The 22,252-nt window shown below is 49.1% G+C and overlaps 2 protein-coding genes across 2 annotated transcripts; one reads left to right on the top strand and one right to left on the bottom strand.

The window, feature by feature from the left end:
- Window positions 1-4,454: 4,454 nt before the first annotated feature.
- Window positions 4,455-10,637, bottom strand: snapc1b (small nuclear RNA activating complex, polypeptide 1b). Its single transcript, XM_072457687.1, has 10 exons — window positions 10,369-10,637; window positions 9,492-9,648; window positions 8,885-9,025; window positions 8,077-8,181; window positions 5,681-5,902; window positions 5,549-5,605; window positions 5,414-5,476; window positions 5,205-5,340; window positions 4,642-4,704; window positions 4,455-4,561 (listed from the first exon to the last, which is right to left on the bottom strand). Exons 1-10 carry the CDS (start codon window positions 10,497-10,499, stop codon window positions 4,509-4,511), a joined length of 1,128 nt encoding a protein of 375 aa, XP_072313788.1. The 5' UTR covers window positions 10,500-10,637; the 3' UTR covers window positions 4,455-4,508.
- Window positions 10,638-11,490: 853 nt separating this feature from the next.
- yipf6 (Yip1 domain family, member 6) lies at window positions 11,491-15,079 on the top strand. The gene is made up of 3 exons (XM_072458047.1): window positions 11,491-11,791; window positions 13,344-13,572; window positions 13,783-15,079. Exons 1-3 carry the CDS (start codon window positions 11,688-11,690, stop codon window positions 14,122-14,124), a joined length of 675 nt encoding a protein of 224 aa, XP_072314148.1. The 5' UTR covers window positions 11,491-11,687; the 3' UTR covers window positions 14,125-15,079.
- The last annotated feature ends 7,173 nt before the right edge of the window (window positions 15,080-22,252 follow it).

Below are 22,252 nucleotides of genomic sequence, written 5' to 3'. Positions count from 1 at the left end.
ACCATGTTCAAGCACAAGGGTGTCCATCAGTGCACATGGCACCAGGACACCCTAGGCCGGAGGTCAATGATCGACTTTGTTGTCGTTGTGACGAAGGACCCGCCCCGTTTCTGCCAGGTGCCTGATTGACAGGTCGAGTAGCCAATCACGCGTTAGCATAGGCAAGTTAGGTTGAGGATGCTACGTGTTTGCAGAGTTTTAGTTGTTTTCCCCCACATCGTGTAGAGCTTGTGGTTGTTGTTTGGTGTGCGTGATAAAAAGTGAGTATTTGTTAGAAATGAAAGTAGACATAGACACACCATTTGTTCCATGAGTGTATAAAGTGTTGCATGCCATTCGAATTGTTTAATAGTGTAGTTAAAGTTATATATTTACCTTGTTTTGTATTTGTGAATGCTAAGTGCCTCGAGCTAAGCGCTAACAGCAGTAGCTACGACGGAGCTCATGTATATTTGTGCATTATATGTTATTGTTTTACAGATTTTATTATAATTTATGTTCTCCTTGTTTATATTACAGAACCACACACATATTTACATGATCAATAACTGCTCTGTAAATACCAACCACCAGTATTATTTGACTAAAACCTTTAATAAAGAGAAAACCCTGGATCATCTCTCCCAGTGCATTCTTGCCAATGCCCCCTGGCGGTCACAACCCGTATGAAACCAGAAAATTAGCTCTCCCCAAAACAGTCGTGTCATCAGACCTCCGGCCGCGTGTCTTGGACACTCGGGTGAAGAGAGGGGCAGAGTTGTCAACCGATCACCACCTGGTGGTGAGTTGGATCCGCTGGCGGAGGAGGAAGCCGGACAGACTTGGCAGACCCAAGCGCATTGTGAGGGTCTGTTGGGAACGTCTAGTGGAGCCCTCTGTCAGTAGGGTATTCAACTCGCACCTTCGGGAGAGCTTCTCCCATGTCCCGGGGGAGGCTGGGGACATTGAGTCCGAGTGGACCATGTTCTCCGCCTCTATTGTTGATGCGGCTGCTCGGAGCTGTGGTCGCAAGGTCTCCGGTGCCTGTCGTGGCGGCAACCCCCGAACCCGGTGGTGGACACCGGAAGTAAGGGATGCCGTCAGACTGAAGAAGGAGGCCTATCAGGCCACTCTGGCTTGTAGGTCTCCGGAGGTCATCGACGGGTATCGGCAGGCCAAGCGAGCCGCGGATCGTGCTGTCGCAGAGGCAAAAACCCGGGCCTGGGAGGAGTTCGGGGAGGCCATGGAGGAGGACTATCGGTCGGCACCAAAGAAATTCTGGCAAACCGTCCGGCGCCTCAGGAGGGGGAAGCAGTGTCTCACCAACACCGTTTACGGTGCGGGTGGAGGCCTGCTGACCTCAACTGGGGATGTTGTCGGACGGTGGAAGGAATACTTTGAGGATCTCCTTAATCCCTCAGTCACGTCTTCCGAAGAGGAAGTAGAGACTGGGGACTCGGAGGCTGGCTCATCCATCACCCAAGCTGAAGTCACTGAGGTTGTTCGCAAACTCCTCGGTGGCAGGGCTCCGGGGGTGGATGAGATCCGCCCTGAGTACCTAAAGTATCTGGATGTTGTAGGACTGTCTTGGTTGACACGTCTCTGCAACATCGCGTGGCGGTCGGGGACCGTGCCTCTGGACTGGCAGACCAGGGTGGTGGTCCCTCTGTTCAAGAAGGGGGGTGTGTTCCAACTACAGAGGGATCACACTCCTCAGCCTCCCGGGTAAGGTCTATTCCAAAGTACTGGAGAGGAGAATCCGACCGATAGTCGAACCTCAGATTCAGGAGGAGCAGAGTGGTTTTCGTCCTGGTCGTGGAACACTGGACCAGCTCTATACCCTCCATCGGGTGCTCGAGGGTTCATGGGAGTTTGCCCAACCAGTCCACATGTGCTTTGTGGATCTGGAGAAGGCTTTTGACCGTGTCACTCGGGGTGTCCTTTGGGGGGGTGCTCCGGGAGTACGGGGTCTGGGGCCCTTTGCTCAGGGCTGTCCGGTCCCTGTATGACCGGAGCAGGAGCTGTGTTCGCATTGCCGGCAGTAAGTCAGACCTGTTCCCAGTGCATGTTGGACTCCGCCAGGGCTGCCCTTTGTCACCGGTTCTGTTCAAAATTTTTATGGACAGAATTTCTTGGGTCAGGGGTTGGAGGGTGTGGTCAGGGGTCGGAGGGTGTCCGGTTTGGGGACCACAGGATCTCATCTCTGCTGTTTGCAGACGATGTTGTCCTGATGGCTCCAACAAACCCGGACCTGCAACATGCACTGGGACGGTTTGCAGCAGAGTGTGAAGCGGCTGGGATGAGAATCAGCTCCAAATCCGAGGCCATGGTTCTCGACCGGAAAAAGGTGGCTTGCCCTGGGGGGGAGTCCTTGCCCCAAGTGGAGGAGTTCAAGTATCTCGGGGTCTTGTTCACGAGTGAGGGAAGGATGGAGCGTGAGATCGACAGGCGGATCGGTGCAGCGGCTGCAGTGATGCAGTCGCTGCATCGGACCGTTGTGGTAAAGAGGGAGCTGAGTCGAAAGGCAAAGCTCTCTATTTACCGGTCGGTCTACGTTCCTACCCTCACCTATGGTCATGAGCTTTGGGTAGTGACCGAAAGAACAAGATCGCGGATACAAGCGGTCGAAATGAGTTTCCTCCGCCGTGTGGCTGGGCGCTCCCTTAGAGATAAGGTGAGGAGCTCGGCCACACGGGGGGAGCTCGGAGTAGAGCCGCTGCTCCTCCACGTTGAGAGGAGCCAGCTGAGGTGGCTCGGGCATCTGTTCCGGATGCCTCCTGGGCGCCTCCCTCGGGAGGTGTTTCAGGCATGTCCCACCGGGAAGAGGCCCCGGGGAAGACCCAGGACACGCTGGAGAGACTATGTCTCTCGGCTGGCCTGGGAACGCCTCGGGATCCCCCCGGAGGAGTTAGAGGAAGTGTCTGGGGAGGAGGAAGTCTGGGAGTCCCTGCTCAGACTGCTGCCCCCGCGACCCGGCCCCGGATAAAGCGGCAGAAAATGGATGGATGGATATAAAATAAGTTCTTAACCCTCTGAAAATGTGTGTAAATGTTGAAAGAGTAAAAACACGTCCAGAATGTTCTCGGCCTCTGGAGCCTTGGGCTCTGAACAGAGTGAAGAGGACCAAAGAGCAGGACAAAAGGGAAACAGAACAGAGAAGGAAGGGTGTCTCTGTCCCTTATGTCTCTGTCCCTTATGTCTGTCCTTTATGTCTCTGTCTCTTATGTCTCCGTCCCTTATGTCTCTGTCCCTTATGTCTGTCCTTTATGTCTCTGTCTCTTATGTCTCCGTCCCTTATGTCTCTGTCCCTTATGTCTGTCCTTTATGTCACTGTCTCTTATGTCTCTATCCTTTATGTCTGTCCTTTATGTCTCTGTCCTTTATGTCTCTGTCCTTTATGTCTCTGTCCTTTATGTCTGTCCTTTATGTCTCTGTCCTTTATGTCACTGTCTCTTTATGTTTCTATCCATTGTGTCTCTGTCCCTTATGTCTCTATCCCTTATGTCTGTCCCTTATGTCACTGTCCCTTATGTCTGTCACAGAGCGTCCTCCAGGGGGCGTGTCACAGAGCGTCCTCCAGGGGGCGGGGGGCGTGTCACAGAGCGTCCTCCAGGGGGCGTGTCACAGAGCGTCCTCCAGGGGGCGGGGGGCGTGTCACAGAGCGTCCTCCAGGGGGCGTGTCACAGAGCGTCCTCCAGGGGGCGGGGGGGCGTGTCACAGAGCGTCCTCCAGGGGCGTGCCACGGAGCGGCCTCCAGGGGGCGTGTCACGGAGCGGCCTCCAGGGGGCGGGTCACGGAGCGTCCTCCAGGGGACGGGGGGCGTGTCACAGAGCGTCCTCCAGAGAGCGTGTCACGGAGCGTCCTCCAGGGGGCGTGTCACGGAGCGTCCTCCAGGGGGCGTGTCACACAGTGAGAAGATTCTGAGCAGGACAAAAGATGAAGAGAAAGTTAAAGAGACAAACTGTTCAAAAAGAAACAACTTCATTAAATAGAAACGGTTTAAGATTTAACCTTCCTGTGGTTTATAACAGTGTCTTGAAACCCTGAGAGGTCGACGCCCACAGCATTCTGATGTCATCAGTTACAGGAGGAGAGAGACTGACAGGGACAATATGAGGCTGATGACGATTAAAGGACTGAGAGGAAACAAAGAGGTTTAGTTTCAGGTGAAACCAACACCTTTTCAGTGGGCGGGGCTTACCCAGAGTTCCTGGTCCTGATCCAAATGATAAAACGGAATCTTTTTCAACTAAAGCACAAACATCATTTTTAGTTCATTATTAAATCAAAATGATACATAAATATTCTCTCTCCAGAAGCTTCACAGATTTAAACCTTTATTTGATTTAAGTCTCAATGTTCAACAGAAATAATGCTTTGATGTCATAAACACATTAAATATGCAATAAAGACACAAACATGATGCGTCGAGTTCCAAAATGTTTTATTGTTTTACAGTGAAAACATTAAAGAAACAAAAAGTCCATTTAAATTAAAGCTGAAATAAAAAGTATTCAAAATAAAACACTTTAGTCGTCTTCTATTTTCCATTTGAATTTCTTGAAGCATCGAGGAGGTTTTTCTGGAACAAAACGTTTATTTCAAAAATACTGTCATTTATTAAGTTAATGTAATATTTATATGAGTTTTATGTGTTTTTACCTGCGTCGCACGACGTGAGACGAGAGATGGACGTGTTCGACTGAGAGTCTTTCCACACGCCGCCTGAAAAAGCATCAAAACAGGACTAAACCAGGTCTAAACCGGGTCTAAACCGGGTCTAAACCGGGTCTAAACCAGGACTAAACCAGGACTAAACCAGGACTAAACCAGGACTAAACCAGGACTAAACCAGGTCTAAACCAGGACTAAACCAGGACTAAACCAGGACTAAACCAGGACTAAACCAGGACTAAACCAGGACTAAACCAGGTCTAAACCAGGACTAAACCAGGACTAAACCAGGTCTAAACCAGGACTAAACCAGGACTAAACCAGGACTAAACCAGGTCTAAACCAGGACTAAACCAGGTCTAAACCAGGACTAAACCAGGACTAAACCAGGACTAAACCGGGACTAAATCGGGCCTAAACCGGGTCTAAACCAGGTCTAAACCGGGTCTAAACCAGGACTAAACCCAGTGTAACAGGTCAAAGTATGGGTGGAGTTTGGCCCAGATGGGTGGAGTTTTGGCGTATTGGGGCGGGGCCAGTGTAAACCTCACCTGTCCCCCCGACGATGGCCGACGCCCTGTACTTGAGCGTTCTCCGCTTGATCCGCTCGTAGCGACTGGAGCCGGCGCTCGGCTCCGGTTTGGTCACTTCCACCTCCACCGCACGATGTCGCCGGGCCTTGGACGCCTGAACGCCAAACGCACAAAAAACGGTCAAAAGAGAGCGAACGGAGCAGACAGTGCGAGGGGGCGCGGCTCACCTCCGCCGCTTGACCGTACGCTCGCGACTTGATGGACGCCAGAAGCCCCGCCCTCCTGGAACTCTGCAACGAGCGAGAGATTCAGAACGACAAAACACTCCACACGTTCTCGACGCGGGAAGAACGCCGCCTGACCTCGTGTTGAGTAGACGGTCCTTCTCCGCCATCCTCGCCCGCGGTCGCCTCGGTGCCCTGGACGCATGAGCAGAAACAGAAGGTCAGTGTTTTTTAACGTGCGGGTCTGGAAACGCGGGTCAGAACCGTCACCTTCTTGTCCTTTTGCCAGCGGTGAAAGTCCAGCACGGTCCCTCTGAGGTTCTGGACCAGGTCAGTGTGGACCAGGCTCAGGCCGGCGTCCCGCTGAGGACACACGGAGGACTTCAGGCCGGCGTCCCGCTGAGGACACACGGAGGACTTCAGGCCGGCGTCCCGCTGAGGACACACGGAGGACTTCAGGCCCGTGTAGAGGTCGTGGACGTTGGACAGCTCCTGGGAACGACACGATAACGTTTGACATGAAAAGACCGGAGCGTTGGCATTTTGATACGAGACGGTTTCACACGATTAAACATCATTTTCAGATTAAAGGAGGAAATATTCTGCACGTCCCACCATAACATCGCACCCGAGTATAAGTCTCACTGGAGTATAAGTCTCACTGGAGTATAAGTCTCACCGGAGTATAAGTCTCACTGGAGTATAAGTCTCACCGGAGTATAAGTCTCACTGGAGTATAAGTCTCACTGGAGTATAAGTCGCACTGGAGTGTCAGTCGCACTGGAGTATAAGTCGCACTGGAGTATAAGTCGCACTGGAGAGTCAGTCTCACTGGAGTGTCAGTCGCACTGGAGTATAAGTCGCACTGGAGTATAAGTCGCACTGGAGTATAAGTCGCACTGGAGTGTCACTGGAGTATAAGTCGCACTGGAGTGTCACTGGAGTATAAGTGTCACTGGAGTATAAGTGTCACTGGAGTATAAGTGGCACTGGAGTATAAGTGGCACTGGAGTATAAGTGTCACCGGAGTATAAGTCTCACCGGAGTATAAGTCTCACCGGAGAATAAGTCTCACCGGAGTATAAGTCGCACCGGAGTATAAGTCGCACCGGAGTATAAGTCGCACCGGAGTATAAGTCGCACCGGAGTATAAGTCGCACCGGAGTATAAGTCGCACCGGAGTATAAGTCTCACCGGAGAATAAGTCTCACCGGAGTATAAGTCTCACTGGAGTATAAGTCTCACTGGAGTATAAGTCTCACTGGAGTATAAGTCTCACTGGAGTATAAGTCTCACTGGAGTATAAGTCGCACTGGAGTATAAGTCTCACTGGAGAATAAGTCGCACTGGAGTATAAGTCGCACTGGAGTATAAGTCTCACTGGAGTGTCACTGGAGTATAAGTCTCACTGGAGTATAAGTCTCACTGGAGTATAAGTCTCACTGGAGTATAAGTCTCACTGGAGTATAAGTCTCACTGGAGAATAAGTCTCACTGGAGTATAAGTCGCACTGGAGTATAAGTCAGATAACTATAGCATAAAGAACATGCTAACAAGTTTAGCAAAGCATCAGTTTTACCCCAAATCACTAAATCCATTGAATTCTTCTTCCTCTGTGTCACTTCTAAACAACTCCACAAACTCCAGAGGAAGAGGAAGTGCAGATTCTTCTTCTGCGTCGCTTAGAGCCTAGAGCGCCCTCTTGTGGTTGTCAGTGTGAAAATAACAAATAATATCACATATAAGTCGCTCTGGAGTATAAGTCGCACCCCGGACAAAACTATGAAAAAGAGTGCAACTTATTGTCCAGAAAATACGGTAATTGTCTTGTTCTCGACCTTTGAACTTGTTCTTGTGCCTTTGTCTGTAGTTTGCTGTGGACATTTGTCTCTTTACCTCGAGCAGGCCGCTGTGGACGTTTGTCTCTTTACCTCGAGCAGGCCGCTGTGGACGTTTGTCTCTTTACCTCGAGCAGGCCGCTGTGGACGTTTGTCTCTTTACCTCGAGCAGGCCGCTGTGGACGTTTGTCTCTTTACCTCGAGCAGGCCGCTGTGGACGTTTGTCTCTTTACCTCGAGCAGGCCGCTGTGGACGTTTGTCTCTTTACCTCGAGCAGGCCGCTGTGGACGTTTGTCTCTTTACCTCGAGCAGGCCGCTGTGGACGTTTGTCTCTTTACCTCGAGCAGGCCGCTGTGGACGTTTGTCTCTTTACCTCGAGCAGGCCGCTGTGGACGTTTGTCTCTTTACCTCGAGCAGGCCGCTGTGGACGTTTGTCTCTTTACCTCGAGCAGGCCGCTGTGGACGTTTGTCTCTTTACCTCGAGCAGGCCGCTGTGGACGTTTGTCTCTTTACCTCGAGCAGGCCGCTGTGGACGTTTGTCTCTTTACCTCGAGCAGGCCGCTGTGGACGTTTGTCTCTTTACCTCGAGCAGGCCGCTGTGGACGTTTGTCTCTTTACCTCGAGCAGGCCGCTGTGGACGTTTGTCTCTTTACCTCGAGCAGGCCGCTGTGGACGTTTGTCTCTTTACCTCGAGCAGGCCGCTGTGGACGTTTGTCTCTTTACCTCGAGCAGGCCGCTGTGGACGTTTGTCTCTTTACCTCGAGCAGGCCGCTGTGGACGTTTGTCTCTTTACCTCGAGCAGGCCGCTGTGGACGTTTGTCTCTTTACCTCGAGCAGGCCGCTGTGGATGAGCGTCTGAGGTGCTGAAGGTCGCTCAATGAAGCTCTCGCTGAGCTGATGCTGCTCAGAGCGCTTCTTCCGCTCAAACGTCAGCTGGAGTGAGACAGAACACACCAGAGTTAATCGAGGGCAAAGACTCTGCAGCCCGTTTATAAAGTAGAATAAAAGAGTTTAAAGAGGTTCTAAACGACACTAAAACTACAATTTAAATTAGATACTGAATAAAACGACTTAAAAGAGAGAGAATTACAGTTTGTTTTGTGGATCTTTATCAGACTTAAGGGTTAATAAGACACAAGGAGAATAAAAGTGGAAAATGACATTTTATAATTTAAATAGTGTGTTTTTTAATATCAACATCAGTGTTGACTCGAGTAAAGACGTCAGAATTCTTCAGGTCAGAGTAGATTTGTAACAACTAAAAATGAATCATTTTATGATCATGAATGATGTCACTGTTGTTTGGTCGTGATGTCAGCGACGTTAGATCATCGTTAAAATCTGAGTTTTTTCCTCTAAATAAATCACAAACATTTGATATTGTGACGTCGCTAAACATGAGAAAATGCCGCATTTATTCCACCTCAGCTGTGAAAGTGACACTCACACTTATTGAACGGAAGAGCTTTTATTCAACGTGTCAGATTTCAGTTATTTATCTTGTTTTTATCGCTTGTTTCTCTTCCATTTCCCCCGCGTGGAACAAATAAAGCTTCTCTTATCTCATATCTTATCTTAAACTGAAAACACGACACCATTTTGACCCTTTGACCTTTGGGAGGCGCTCCAAACTCACCAGTCGCGGCGCGGCGGTGAAGACAACGGCTTTCATGTGCAGCAGCTTCTTCAGGACATAAACCAGGTCGAAGTGCTGAGCTTCCAGAGAATCCTTCTGGAACTTCTGCAGCTCCTGCCAGTCCATCAGAGCCAAGCGGATCTGGAACACAACATGGGACCAGACGGTCTAAACCACGACAAAACCAGGTCTAAACTAGGTCTAAACTAGGTCTAAACTAGGTCTAAACCAGGTCTAAACCAGGTCTAAACCAGGTCTAAACCAGGTTTAAACCAGGTCTAAACCAGGACTAAACCAGGTCTAAACCAGGACTAAACCGGGACTAAACCGTGTCTAAACCGGGACTAAACAGGGATTAAACCGGGACTAAACCAGGAGTAAACCAGGACTAAACCAGGTCTAAACCAGGGGTAAACAAGGAGTAAACCAGGACTAAACCAGGTCTAAATCAGGTCTAGACCAGGACTAAACCAGGTCTAAACCAGGCCTAAACCAGGAGTTAACCAGGAGTAAACCAGGTCTAAACCAGGTCTAAACCAGGTCTAAACCAGGACTAAACCAGGACTAAACCAGGACTAAACCAGGACGTCATGCAGAGGTTCAGGACCTTTTCCGGCGGGTCGGCGGTCTGCCGGTTGAACAGCGCGTACAGGAGGTAAAGTGCTCCCGCTCGGATCTGGAACGTTAACGGCGGCAGCAGGAAGTCGCGCGCCGTGTCCAGGACCAGGCGCGTGAACAGCCGGTTGTCGTGATGTGCTGTCCCGCTGAAACACGGGAGAGAGAAGGGTCAATGAGGACACGAGGAGTTGATGCTTCCACAAACTGATGTGTCACAAGGGTTTTGACTTATCTTTATTGCAGCAATATTTAATCACACACTAACACGAACATTCTATCTAGAAGTGTTTCTCAAGCTTTTCACACATTAGACGATATTTGTCTTTAATTAGGGCTAAACATGTTCCAAAATGAGACTAAACCACAGATAAAGTAGCTCTAAATAATGATTAACCCAAAAAGATGACATAAAACGTGACTAATTTTGGCTTTTAAAAAAATAAACTACAAAATGTGCATCAGTGTGTCACAATACCAACATTTCCAACTCAATTTTGATACTAAATTCCAGTTATTTTTGGTCGTTGTCATAGAGAACAACACAATATTATGTTTCGAGCATCAAACACTGCGTATGTTTTGACGTAAAGTGCAATTATTTAGACACTATAATCACTAAATAATACATCAATTAGTAGTATAATATTTTTTTTAATATACTTTTTACAACCACTAACAATATTTAACCAAACGTCTTCAGACGTTACAATCTTAAAGTGGTAAATGTTGCACTTCAAATTGTGTTAAGTGCAACATTATAAAGGCAGAATTCCATGTCTTTGTGGGAGAACACTGCATTTTCAGAGGGTTTTTGCCTGTAGTGTCTCACATTACTTAAAAATAAAACAAATATGACTGAAACTCACTAGAAAATCTGCTCAAACTTCATGTCTCTCCAGATTTGGCTGAACGTCTCGAATCGCACGGACTCGGTTTGTTGGAAGCGGTTCAGGAGCCGCGCGCAGTCCGCTTTCACCAGCTCACGGAAATGTTTCATCTTTTTACGCCTTTAAAACGTTAAAATCACCACAAAATCTGCGCCTCATTTTACACGTTAAACCTATATAATTGTAGCGCGATTTGTCCGTGTAAAACGTGGATAAACGCGACGTAAACAAACGACACTCTCGTCAGACGCAGGATTAACGCGTCATGACTGAGAGACCGGAGAGGGCTTCAGGTGCGCCGATAAAAAATAGGAGAAATTACGCTATATGATTTATGTTAAAAGTGTATTATTTATTCATAAACTATAGAATGAACATTCAAAACACATAATAATCAAATGTTTTCTTCGCCTCTCAATATAGTTACTTTCAATGATGTTTTAAAAATAATACATAAAAATAAATAAATGAAATTAAGAACAAATAAATAAAGAAAAAGTAGAAAAGAAAAGTTAAATAGTGACATCAAAAGCTTTCTAACATCAACTTCATAATCTGGGCTGTCTTATGAAGGTTATTCTGTGTTTTTATTAACGATTTTTTTTTTTTTACATTGATTTTTTTATTTTTTTACATCGAATAAAAAAAACTGTAATCTTATATGTATATAATATGTTGTTGTTGTTGTTGTTGTTGTTGTTGTTGTTTTATGGCGGTTGGCATCCAAGTGTTGCATTACCGCCAGACTTTAGTCCTCAGACTCTGTCGTAGTCCGTAAAAGTACTCCTTCCATTGCTTTGGTGTTACAAAGCCCATGAGGTCATGATATGTCTTTGTGACTAGAATAGTTGTTGTGTTGTTGTTGTTGTTGTTTTATGGCGGTTGGCATCCGAGCTATGTATGCGATTCGATGTCAAAAAAATAAAATTTGATGTAAAAAATAAATCGATGTAAAAAATAAAATCGTAATAAAAACACAAAATGACCTTCATATTAAACGTTTCAATGTATTTATTTTTTAACACGTTTTAATTATTTCTGTCCTGGTGCTGGTTCTCCGACCCGTGTGTCTTTAAACTCTAACCCGGATGTGGTCGCTCTGCCGCGGCCGTAAACAGAAGCTCGCGCCGCTGACGTGGAGCTCCGCATTCTGTTCCAGATCCACGGCTTTACCCGCTTTTGTCCGCGTCTCCAGGGCTTTTATCCGCGTTCCACCCGCACACGACGCGACCCAACGCGTGACATTCAGCGCAATCCACGAAACACACGTTTAAAGTTGTCGTTTGAAGCGCAAGAAGATGGCGGACGACGCGAGTAAGCCGTTCGCTGGACTCGCGGACGTTTCCATATCCGAGGACATCGCCGTGGAAGGAGACATCTCTGTGCCCGCGGGGAGCTCCAGGTAAAGGGTTTAAACACGTCTGTGCCCGAGGAAAGCTCCAAGTAAAGGGTTTAAACATGTCTGTGCCCGAGGAAAGCTCCAGGTAAAGGGTTTAAACATGTCTGTGCCCGTGGCAAGTTCCAGGTAAAGGGTTTAAACACGTCTGGCCCGTGGCAAGCTTCAAGTAAAGGGTTTAAACACGTCTGTGCCCGAGGAAAGCTCCAAGTAAAGGGTTTAAACACGTCTGTGCCCGTGGCAAGTTCCAGGTAAAGGGTTTAAACACGTCTGGCCCGTGGCAAGCTTCAAGTAAAGGGTTTAAACACGTCTGTGCCCGAGGAAAGCTCCAGGTAAAGGGTTTAAACACGTCTGTGCCCGTGGCAAGTTCCAGGTAAAGGGGTTAAACACGTCTGGCCCGTGGCAAGCTCCAAGTAAAGGGTTTAAACATGTCTGTGCCCGTGGCAAGCTCCAGGTAAAGGGTTTAAACACGTCTGTGCCCGTGGCAAGTTCCAGGTAAAGGGTTTAAACACGTCTGGCCCGTGGCAAGCTCCAAGTAAAGGGTTTAAACATGTCTGTGCCCGTGGCAAGCTCCAGGTAAAGGGTTTAAACACGTCTGTGCCCGAGGAAAGCTCCAGGTAAAGGGTTTAAACACGTCTGTGCCCGTGGCAAGTTCCAGGTAAAGGGTTTAAACACATCTGGCCCGTGGCAAGCTCCAAGTAAAGGGTTTAAACATGTCTGTGCCCGTGGCAAGCTCCAGGTAAAGGGTTTAAACACGTCTGTGCCCGAGGAAAGCTCCAGGTAAAGGGTTTAAACACGTCTGTGCCCGTGGCAAGTTCCAGGTAAAGGGTTTAAACATGTCTGTGCCCGAGGAAAGCTCCAGGTAAAGGGTTTAAACACGTCTGTGCCAGTGGCAAGTTCCAGGTAAAGGGTTTAAACACGTCTGGCCCGTGGCAAGCTCCAAGTAAAGGGTTTAAACATGTCTGTGCCCGTGGCAAGCTCCAAGTAAAGGGTTTAAACACGTCTGTGCCCGAGGAAAGCTCCAAGTAAAGGGTTTAAACATGTCTGTGCCCGAGGAAAGCTCCAGGTAAAGGGTTTAAACACGTCTGTGCCCGTGGCAAGTTCCAGGTAAAGGGTTTAAACACGTCTGGCCCGTGGCAAGCTCCAAGTAAAGGGTTTAAACATGTCTGTGCCCGTGGCAAGCTCCAGGTAAAGGGTTTAAACACGTCTGTGCCCGAGGAAAGCTCCAGGTGAAGGGTTTAAACACGTCTGTGCCCGAGGAAAGCTCCAGGTGAAGGGTTTAAACACGTCTGTGCCCGAGGAAAGCTCCAGGTAAAGGGTTTAAACACGTCTGTGCCCGTGGCAAGCTCCAGGTAAAGGGTTTAAACACGTCTGTGCCCGAGGAAAGCTCCAGGTAAAGGGTTTAAACATGTCTGTGCCCGTGGCAAGCTCGGGGTAAAGTGCTCAGAAACTTGTTCCTGCCTCAACTCTTTGCAGGCAATAAATGGCTTTATCTTTGTGTATTTAGTTGTTGCTATGGCGATTAAATGTGTTTAAGGCTCCTCCCTGTGACCCTCAGGCGTGATGACGAGCTCTCCACCCTGGACGAGCCGGTGAAGGAGACGGTGCTGAGGGATCTGAGGGCCGTGGGGAATAAGTTCGTCCACGTTTTGTACCCGAAGAGGAGCTCTGCGCTGCTGCGGGACTGGGACCTGTGGGGGCCCCTGCTGCTGTGTGTGACCCTGGCCCTCCTGCTGCAGGGCGGGGCCGCCGACAGCCACGAGCAGGGCGGCCCGCAGTTCGCTGAGGTACAAAGGCGTTTATGTCGGGATTACGAGGCGTTTAGGCTGGGTTTACGCCTGGTTTACGAGGGGTTTACGCCTGGTTTACGCCTGGTTTACGAGGGTTTTAGGCTTGGTTTACGCCTGATCTACGAGGGGTTTAGGCCTGATCTACGAGGGGTTTAGGCCTGATATACGAGTCCTTCAGACCTCGTTCACCATGACCTTCCTCCGCAGGTCTTCGTGGTGGTGTGGGTCGGCTCCATCGTCATCACGCTGAACTCGAAGCTTCTCGGCGGAACGCTGTCCTTCTTCCAGAGCCTGTGCGTCCTGGGTTACTGCATCATGCCGCTGACCGTGGCGCTGGTCGTGTGCCGCGTGGTGCTGCTCCTGGCCAACAACGGCGTGAGCTTCGCCGTGCGCCTGCTCGTCGTCGCCGCCTCCTTCGGCTGGTCCACGTTCGCGTCGACGGCGTTCCTCTCCGACAGCCAGCCCCCGAACCGCAAAGCCCTGGTGGTCTACCCCGTCTTCCTCTTCTACTTCGTCATCGCCTGGATTATTCTGACTTTTTCGCCTTAAAAAAAAACGCGTTTGGATAAAAGACGATTTAGGCCTCTGTGTTTTTTGGAGCTCTTTTCTTTGGGATTTTTACCTTTTTACAGCCAAAATGATGTGGAAACTTCTCTGTTTCCAGCGCCTGAAGCTCTTCCACGTTTCAAACTTCTGCACAGGAAGTAGAATTCTTTAGTTCATACGCCGAGTCGGCACAAAAACACTTTACCGGATTTGCCTTTGCATTGGAGCGAATGGAGCTGAACGTTTGCAGAGTCTAACACTTGTACATACGGGAAAAGGTTTATGAATGTCTTCCAGGGATATATTTGTATGTTTTATTAATCTAAAAAGGTGAAGCTGTGATGTTTGAGTTGAAGTTCCGGAGGTTTGGAGAAGCAGACAGAAGCTTTGTGTTGTTTTTGTGAAAAGAAACACAATTATTGACGCAAAACTGTAAAATAATTCATCCATGTTGGTTCTAATGTTCTCGCTCTGGTCTGTGAAATCGAACTTTCTGAATGAGAATGTTTTTTATCGGGAGTTTTGGCTCTTTGTCACTTTATACAACCAGGAAGTAAAAATAACAATTAAAAAAATGGCTAAATTGGGATCAAATTGAACATTTTTAACAAACCCTTAAATGGATGTAATGCCTCGTTTGTCCAGGTGAGGGCGGCAGGAGCAGCGTTTCAGTTCTAACTCGGGAGAATGGACGCTGCTCAAACCATTTTCCACAGTTGAAACGTCTTATTAAAATAAAGTGTCTAACTAACTTCTCCCAAACCTTCACCATAATCCCATAATCCCCGAGCCTCAAATTGAAGCGTTTGTTTGGATTCTGAGAGTTCAGATGGTGAAACGTCGCGGCCGCTGAAACGTCACGGCCGCTGATGCAGAAGGATTCATGTGTTTGACTGAAACACCAGAGTCTCAAAGGAACCGAGCAAATGTTCCAGGGTTTGTTTCATGATTAACTTTAATTTATGACGATTTAAATAAAAGAATCAAATGTAACAAATCAAAATTGTCTGTGTTTTACTTTTGTGTTTTCTCTGCATCTGTTAAACTTGTTCAGAACCGGACCTGGACCAGACCTGGACCAGACCTGGACCAGACCTGGACCGGGTCTGGACCGGGTCTGGACCGGGTCTGGACAGGGTCTGGACCAGGGTCTGGACCAGACCAGGGTCTGGACCGGGTCTGGACCAGGGTCTGGACCAGACCAGACCTGGACCAGGGTCTGGACCAGACCAGGGTCTGGACCGGGTCTGGACCAGGGTCTGGACCAGACCAGACCTGGACCAGGGTCACTACCTGATTTTTTGTTTGACGTCAAACTACTTTATTTTATTAAATAAAGAACTAGAGAAAGACGGGGAAAGTACTAGTGACACAATATGACCAGTCCAATTTAGTCCAAAATGTCCTTTTTTATATATTTCAATGTTTAATTTTTCAAATTAAAGAACAAGTACATAAACTTTCCCTCTTCATCCTCCAGTACAAAGTGACCCTCTCTTTCCCATTGACCCTTCATGTGTCATGTGACTGTCCAGACTCTTCATACATTTGTATCATTTAGATATTAATCCTCTTCAAGTTCAGATTTATAAGATTTAATTTCTCTTTCAGTCAAAAGGCTCTGATGTCATCATCTTTATTTCTTGGTTTTCATAACTCCTTAAATTATGATTCTTTCACCTCCTCAAAGCTCTTCATGTGATTCTCCTTCACATCTGGTAAAAGACCTTTAGACCTTTTGTTTGTCCAAACTTTAAATCTTGAGTTTGTGCTGTTTGTGTCACATTTAGATCATGAAGTTTTATCACTTTAAGATTGTAACGTCTGTGTTTAGTTTGTTCTGATCAACTCCTTCCATGTCGTAAGAACAGATTTGACCCAGGGATTCTTCACTTCCTCCTCATGACTCAAGCGTCTGTCATCTGCAGTAAAACCTGTACAGGAACCCCCGGCACCACATGACTCTCAGTATAAGACCTGTACAGGAACATGAGGCACCACATGACTCTCAGTATAAGACCTGTACAGGAACCTCCGGCACCACATGACTCTCAATATAAGACCTGTACAGGAACCCCCGGCACCACATGACTCTCAGTATAAGACCTGTACAGGAACCTCCGGCACCACATGACTCTCAGTATAAGACGTGTACAGGAACCTGAGGCACCACATGACTCTCAGTATAAGACCTGTACAGGAACCTCCGGCACCACATGACTCTCAGTATAAGACCTGTACAGGAACCCCCGGCACCACATGACTCTCAGTATAAGACCTGTACAGGAACCTCCGGCACCACATGACTCTCAATATAAGACCTGTACAGGAACCCCCGGCACCACATGACTCTCAGTATAAGACCTGTACAGGAACCTCCGGCACCACATGACTCTCAGTATAAGACGTGTACAGGAACCTGAGGCACCACATGACTCTCAGTATAAGACCTGTACAGGAACCTCCGGCACCACATGACTCTCAGTATAAGACCTGTACAGGAACCCCCGGCACCACATGACTCTCAGTATAAGACCTGTACAGGAACCTCCGGCACCACATGACTCTCAGTATAAGACCTGTACAGGAACCTCCGGCACCACATGACTCTCAGTATAAGACGTGTACAGGAACCTGAGGCACCACATGACTCTCAGTATAAGACCTGTACAGGAACCTCAGGCACCACATGACTCTCAGTATAAGACCTGTACAGGAACCCCCGGCACCACATGACTCTCAGTATAAGACCTGTACAGGAACCTCAGGCACCACATGACTCTCAGTATAAGACCTGTACAGGAACCTCAGGCACCACATGACTCTCAGTATAAGACCTGTACAGGAACCTCCGGCACCACATGACTCTCAGTATAAGACGTGTACAGGAACCTGAGGCACCACATGACTCTCAGTATAAGGCCTGTACAGGAACCCCCAGCACCACATTACTCTCAGTATAAGACCTGTACAGGAACCCCCGGCACCACATTACTCTCAGTATAAGACCTGAACAGGAACCTCCGGCACCACATTACTCTCAGTATAAGACCTGTACAGGAACCCCCGGCACCACATGACTCTCAGTATAAGACCTGTACAGGAACCTCAGGCACCACATGACTCTCAGTATAAGACCTGTACAGGAACCTCCGGCACCACATGACTCTCAGTATAAGACGTGTACAGGAACCTGAGGCACCACATGACTCTCAGTATAAGGCCTGTAAAGGGAACCCCCGGCACCACATTACTCTCAGTATAAGACCTGTACAGGAACCCCCGGCACCACATTACTCTCAGTATAAGACCTGAACAGGAACCTCCGGCACCAAATTACTCTCAGTATAAGGCCTGTACAGGAACCCCCGGCACCACATGACTCTCAGTATAAGACCTGTACAGGAACCCCTGGCGCCACATGACTCTCAGTATAAGACCTTTACAGGAACCCCAGGCACCACATTACTCTCAGTATAATACCTGTACAGGAACCCCCGGCACCACATTACTCTCTGTATAAGACCTGTACAGGAACCCCCGGCACCACATTACTCTCAGTATAAGACCTGTACAGGAACCCCAGGCACCACATTACTCTCAGTATAAGACCTGTACAGGAACCCCCGGCACCACATTACTCTCAGTATAAGGCCTGTACAGGAACCCCCGGCACCAAATTACTCTCAGTATAAGGCCTGTACAGGAACCCCCGGCACCACATGACTCTCAGTATAAGACCTGTACAGGAACCCCCGGCACCACATGACTCTCAGTATAAGACCTGTACAGGAACCCCCGGCACCACATGACTCTCAGTATAAGGCCTGTACAGGAACCCCCGGCACCACATTACTCTCAGTATAAGACCTGTACAGGAACCTCAGGCACCACATGACTCTCAGTATAAGACCTATACAGGAACCCCCGGCACCACATTACTCTCAGTATAAGACCTGTACAGGAACCTCAGGCACCACATGACTCTAAGTATAAGACCTGTACAGGAACCTCCGGCACCACATGACACTCAGTATAAGACGTGTACAGGAACCTGAGGCACCACATGACTCTCAGTATAAGGCCTGTACAGGAACCCCCGGCACCACATTAGTCTCAGTATAAGACCTGTACAGGAACCCCCGGCACCACATTACTCTCAGTATAAGACCTGAACAGGAACCTCAGGCACCACATGACTCTCAGTATAAGACCTGTACAGGAACCCCCGGCGCCACATGACTCTCAGTATAAGACCTGTACAGGAACCCCAGGCACCACATTACTCTCAGTATAAGACCTGTACTGGAACCCCCGGCACCACATGACTCTCAGTATAAGGCCTGTACAGGAACCCCCGGCACCACATGACTCTCCGTATAAGGCCTGTACAGGAACCCCCGGCACCAAATTACTCTCAGTATAATACCTGTACAGGAACCCCCGGCACCACATGACTCTCAGTATAAGACCTGTACAGGAACCCCCGGCACCAAATGACTCTCAGTATAAGACCTGTGCAGGAACCCCCGGCACCACATGACTCTCAGTATAAGACCTGTACAGGAACCCCCGGCACCACATTACTCTCAGTATAAGGCCTGTACAGGAACCTCCGGCACCACATGACTCTCAGTATAAGATATGTACAGGAACCCCCGGCACAACATGACTCTCAGTATAAGGCCTGTACAGGAACCCCCGGCACCACATTACTCTCAGTATAAGACCTGTACAGGAACCCCCGGCACCACATTACTCTCAGTATAAGGCCTGTACAGGAACCCCCGGCACCAAATTACTCTCAGTATAAGGCCTGTACAGGAACCCCTGGCACCACATGACTCTCAGTATAAGACCTGTACAGAAACCCCCGGCACCACATGACTCTCAGTATAAGATCTGTACAGGAACCCCCGGCACCACATTACTCTCAGTATAAGGCCTGTACAGGAACCCCCGGCACCACATTACTCTCACTATAAGACCTGTACAGGAACCCCCGGCACCACATTACTCTCGGTATAAGACCTGTACAGGAACCCCCGGCACCACATTACTCTCAGTATAAGACGTGTACAGGAACCCCCAGCACCACATTACTCTCAGTATAAGGCCTGTACAGGAACCCCCGGCACCACATTACTCTCAGTATAATACCTGTACAGGAACCCCCGGCACCACATTACTCTCAGTATAAGGCCTGTACAGGAACCCCCGGCACCACATGACTCTCAGTATAAGGCCTGTACAGGAACCCCCGGCACCACATGACTCTCAGTATAAGGCCTGTACAGGAACCCCCGGCACCACATGACTCTCAGTATAAGACCTGTACAGGAACCCGCGGCACCACATTACTCTCAGTATAAGACCTGTACAGGAACCCCGCGGCACCACATGACTCTCAGTAAAAGCCCTGTACAGGAACCTCCGGCACCACATTACTCTCAGGATAAGACCTGTACAGGAACCCCCGGCACCACATGACTCTCAGTATAAGCCCTGTACAGGAGCCCCCGGCACCACATTACTCTCAGTATAAGACCTATACAGGAACCCCCTGCACCACATTACTCTCAGTATAAGGCCTGTACAGGATCCCCCGGCACCACATTACTCTCAGTATAAGACCTGTACAGGAACCCCAGGCACCACATTACTCTCAGTATAAGACCTGTACAGGAACCCCCGGCACCACATGACTCTCAGTATAAGACCTGTACAGGAACCCCAGGCACCACATTACTCTCAGTATAAGACCTGTACAGGAACCCCCAGCACCACATGACTCTCAGTATAAGCCCTGTACAGGAACCCCCGGCACCACATGACTCTCAGTATAAGCCCTGTACAGGAACCCCCGGCACCACATTACTCTCAGTATAAGACCTGTACAGGAACCCCCGGCACCACATGACTCTCAGTATAAGACCTGTACAGGAACCCCCGGCACCACATGACTCTCAGTATAAGCCCTGTACAGGAACCCCCGGCACCACATGACTCTCAGTATAAGACCTGTACAGGAACCCCCGGCACCACATGACTCTCATTATAAGACCTGTACAGAAACCTCAGGCACCACATGACTCTCAGTATAAGACCTTTACAGGAACCCCCGGCACCACATTACTCTCAGTATAAGACCCGTACAGGAACCCCCGGCACCACATTACTCTCAGTATAAGACCTGGGCAGGAACCCCCGGCACCACATTACTCTCAGTATAAGACGTGTACAGGAACCCCCGGCACCACATTACTCTCAGTATAAGGCCTGTAAAGGAACCCCCGGCACCACATGACTCTCAGTATAAGGCCTGTACAGGAACCCCCGGCACCACATGACTCTCAGTATAAGACCTGTACAGGAACCCCCGGCACCACATGACTCTCAGTATAAGACCTGTACAGGAACCTCCGGCACCACATGACTCTCAGTATAAGACCTGTACAGGAACCCCCGGCACCACATTACTCTCAGTATAAGGCCTGTACAGGAACCCCCGGCACCACATTACTCTCAGTATAAGACCTGTACAGGAACCCCCGGCACCACATTACTCTCAGTATAAGACCTGTACAGGAACCCCCGGCACCACATTACTCTCAGTATAAGGCCTGTACAGGAACCCCCGGCACCACATTGCTCTCAGTATAAGGCCTGTACAGGAACCTCAGGCACCACATGACTCTCAGTATAAGACCTGTACAGGAACCCCCGGCACCACATTACTCTCAGTATAAGACCTGTACAGGAACCCCGCGGCACCACATGACTCTCAGTAAAAGCCCTGTACAGGAACCTCCGGCACCACATTACTCTCAGGATAAGACCTGTACAGGAACCCCCGGCACCACATGACTCTCAGTATAAGCCCTGTACAGGAGCCCCCGGCACCACATTACTCTCAGTATAAGACCTATACAGGAACCCCCTGCCCCACATTACTCTCAGTATAAGGCCTGTACAGGATCCCCCGGCACCACATTACTCTCAGTATAAGACCTGTACAGGAACCCCAGGCACCACATTACTCTCAGTATAAGACCTGTACAGGAACCCCCGGCACCACATGACTCTCAGTATAAGACCTGTACAGGAACCCCAGGCACCACATTACTCTCAGTATAAGACCTGTACAGGAACCCCCAGCACCACATGACTCTCAGTATAAGCCCTGTACAGGAACCCCCGGCACCACATGACTCTCAGTATAAGCCCTGTACAGGAACCCCCGGCACCACATTACTCTCAGTATAAGACCTGTACAGGAACCCCCGGCACCACATGACTCTCAGTATAAGACCTGTACAGGAACCCCCGGCACCACATGACTCTCAGTATAAGCCCTGTACAGGAACCCCCGGCACCACATGACTCTCAGTATAAGACCTTTACAGGAACCCCCGGCACCACATTACTCTCAGTATAAGACCCGTACAGGAACCCCCGGCACCACATTACTCTCAGTATAAGACCTGGGCAGGAACCCCCGGCACCACATTACTCTCAGTATAAGACGTGTACAGGAACCCCCGGCACCACATTACTCTCAGTATAAGGCCTGTAAAGGAACCCCCGGCACCACATGACTCTCAGTATAAGGCCTGTACAGGAACCCCCGGCACCACATGACTCTCAGTATAAGACCTGTACAGGAACCCCCGGCACCACATGACTCTCAGTATAAGACCTGTACAGGAACCTCCGGCACCACATGACTCTCAGTATAAGACCTGTACAGGAACCCCCGGCACCACATTACTCTCAGTATAAGGCCTGTACAGGAACCCCCGGCACCACATTACTCTCAGTATAAGACCTGTACAGGAACCCCCGGCACCACATTACTCTCAGTATAAGACGTGTACAGGAACCCCCGGCACCACATTACTCTCAGTATAAGGCCTGTACAGGAACCCCCGGCACCACATTGCTCTCAGTATAAGGCCTGTACAGGAACCTCAGGCACCACATGACTCTCAGTATAAGACCTGTACAGGAACCCCCTGCACCACATGACTCTCAGTATAAGACCTGTACAGGAACCCCCTGCACCACATGACTCTCAGTATAAGACCTGTACAGGAACCTCCGGCACCACATGACTCTCAGTATAAGACCT

This window comes from Eucyclogobius newberryi, unplaced genomic scaffold, assembly GCF_026437365.1.
Source record: "Eucyclogobius newberryi isolate DKJ021-1_F unplaced genomic scaffold, fEucNew1.0.hap1 SCAF_21, whole genome shotgun sequence".
Lineage (NCBI taxonomy): Eukaryota > Metazoa > Chordata > Actinopteri > Gobiiformes > Gobiidae > Eucyclogobius > Eucyclogobius newberryi.
The sequence above is the reverse complement of the archived record's forward strand: the minus strand, read 5'-3'. Positions and strand labels throughout refer to the sequence as shown.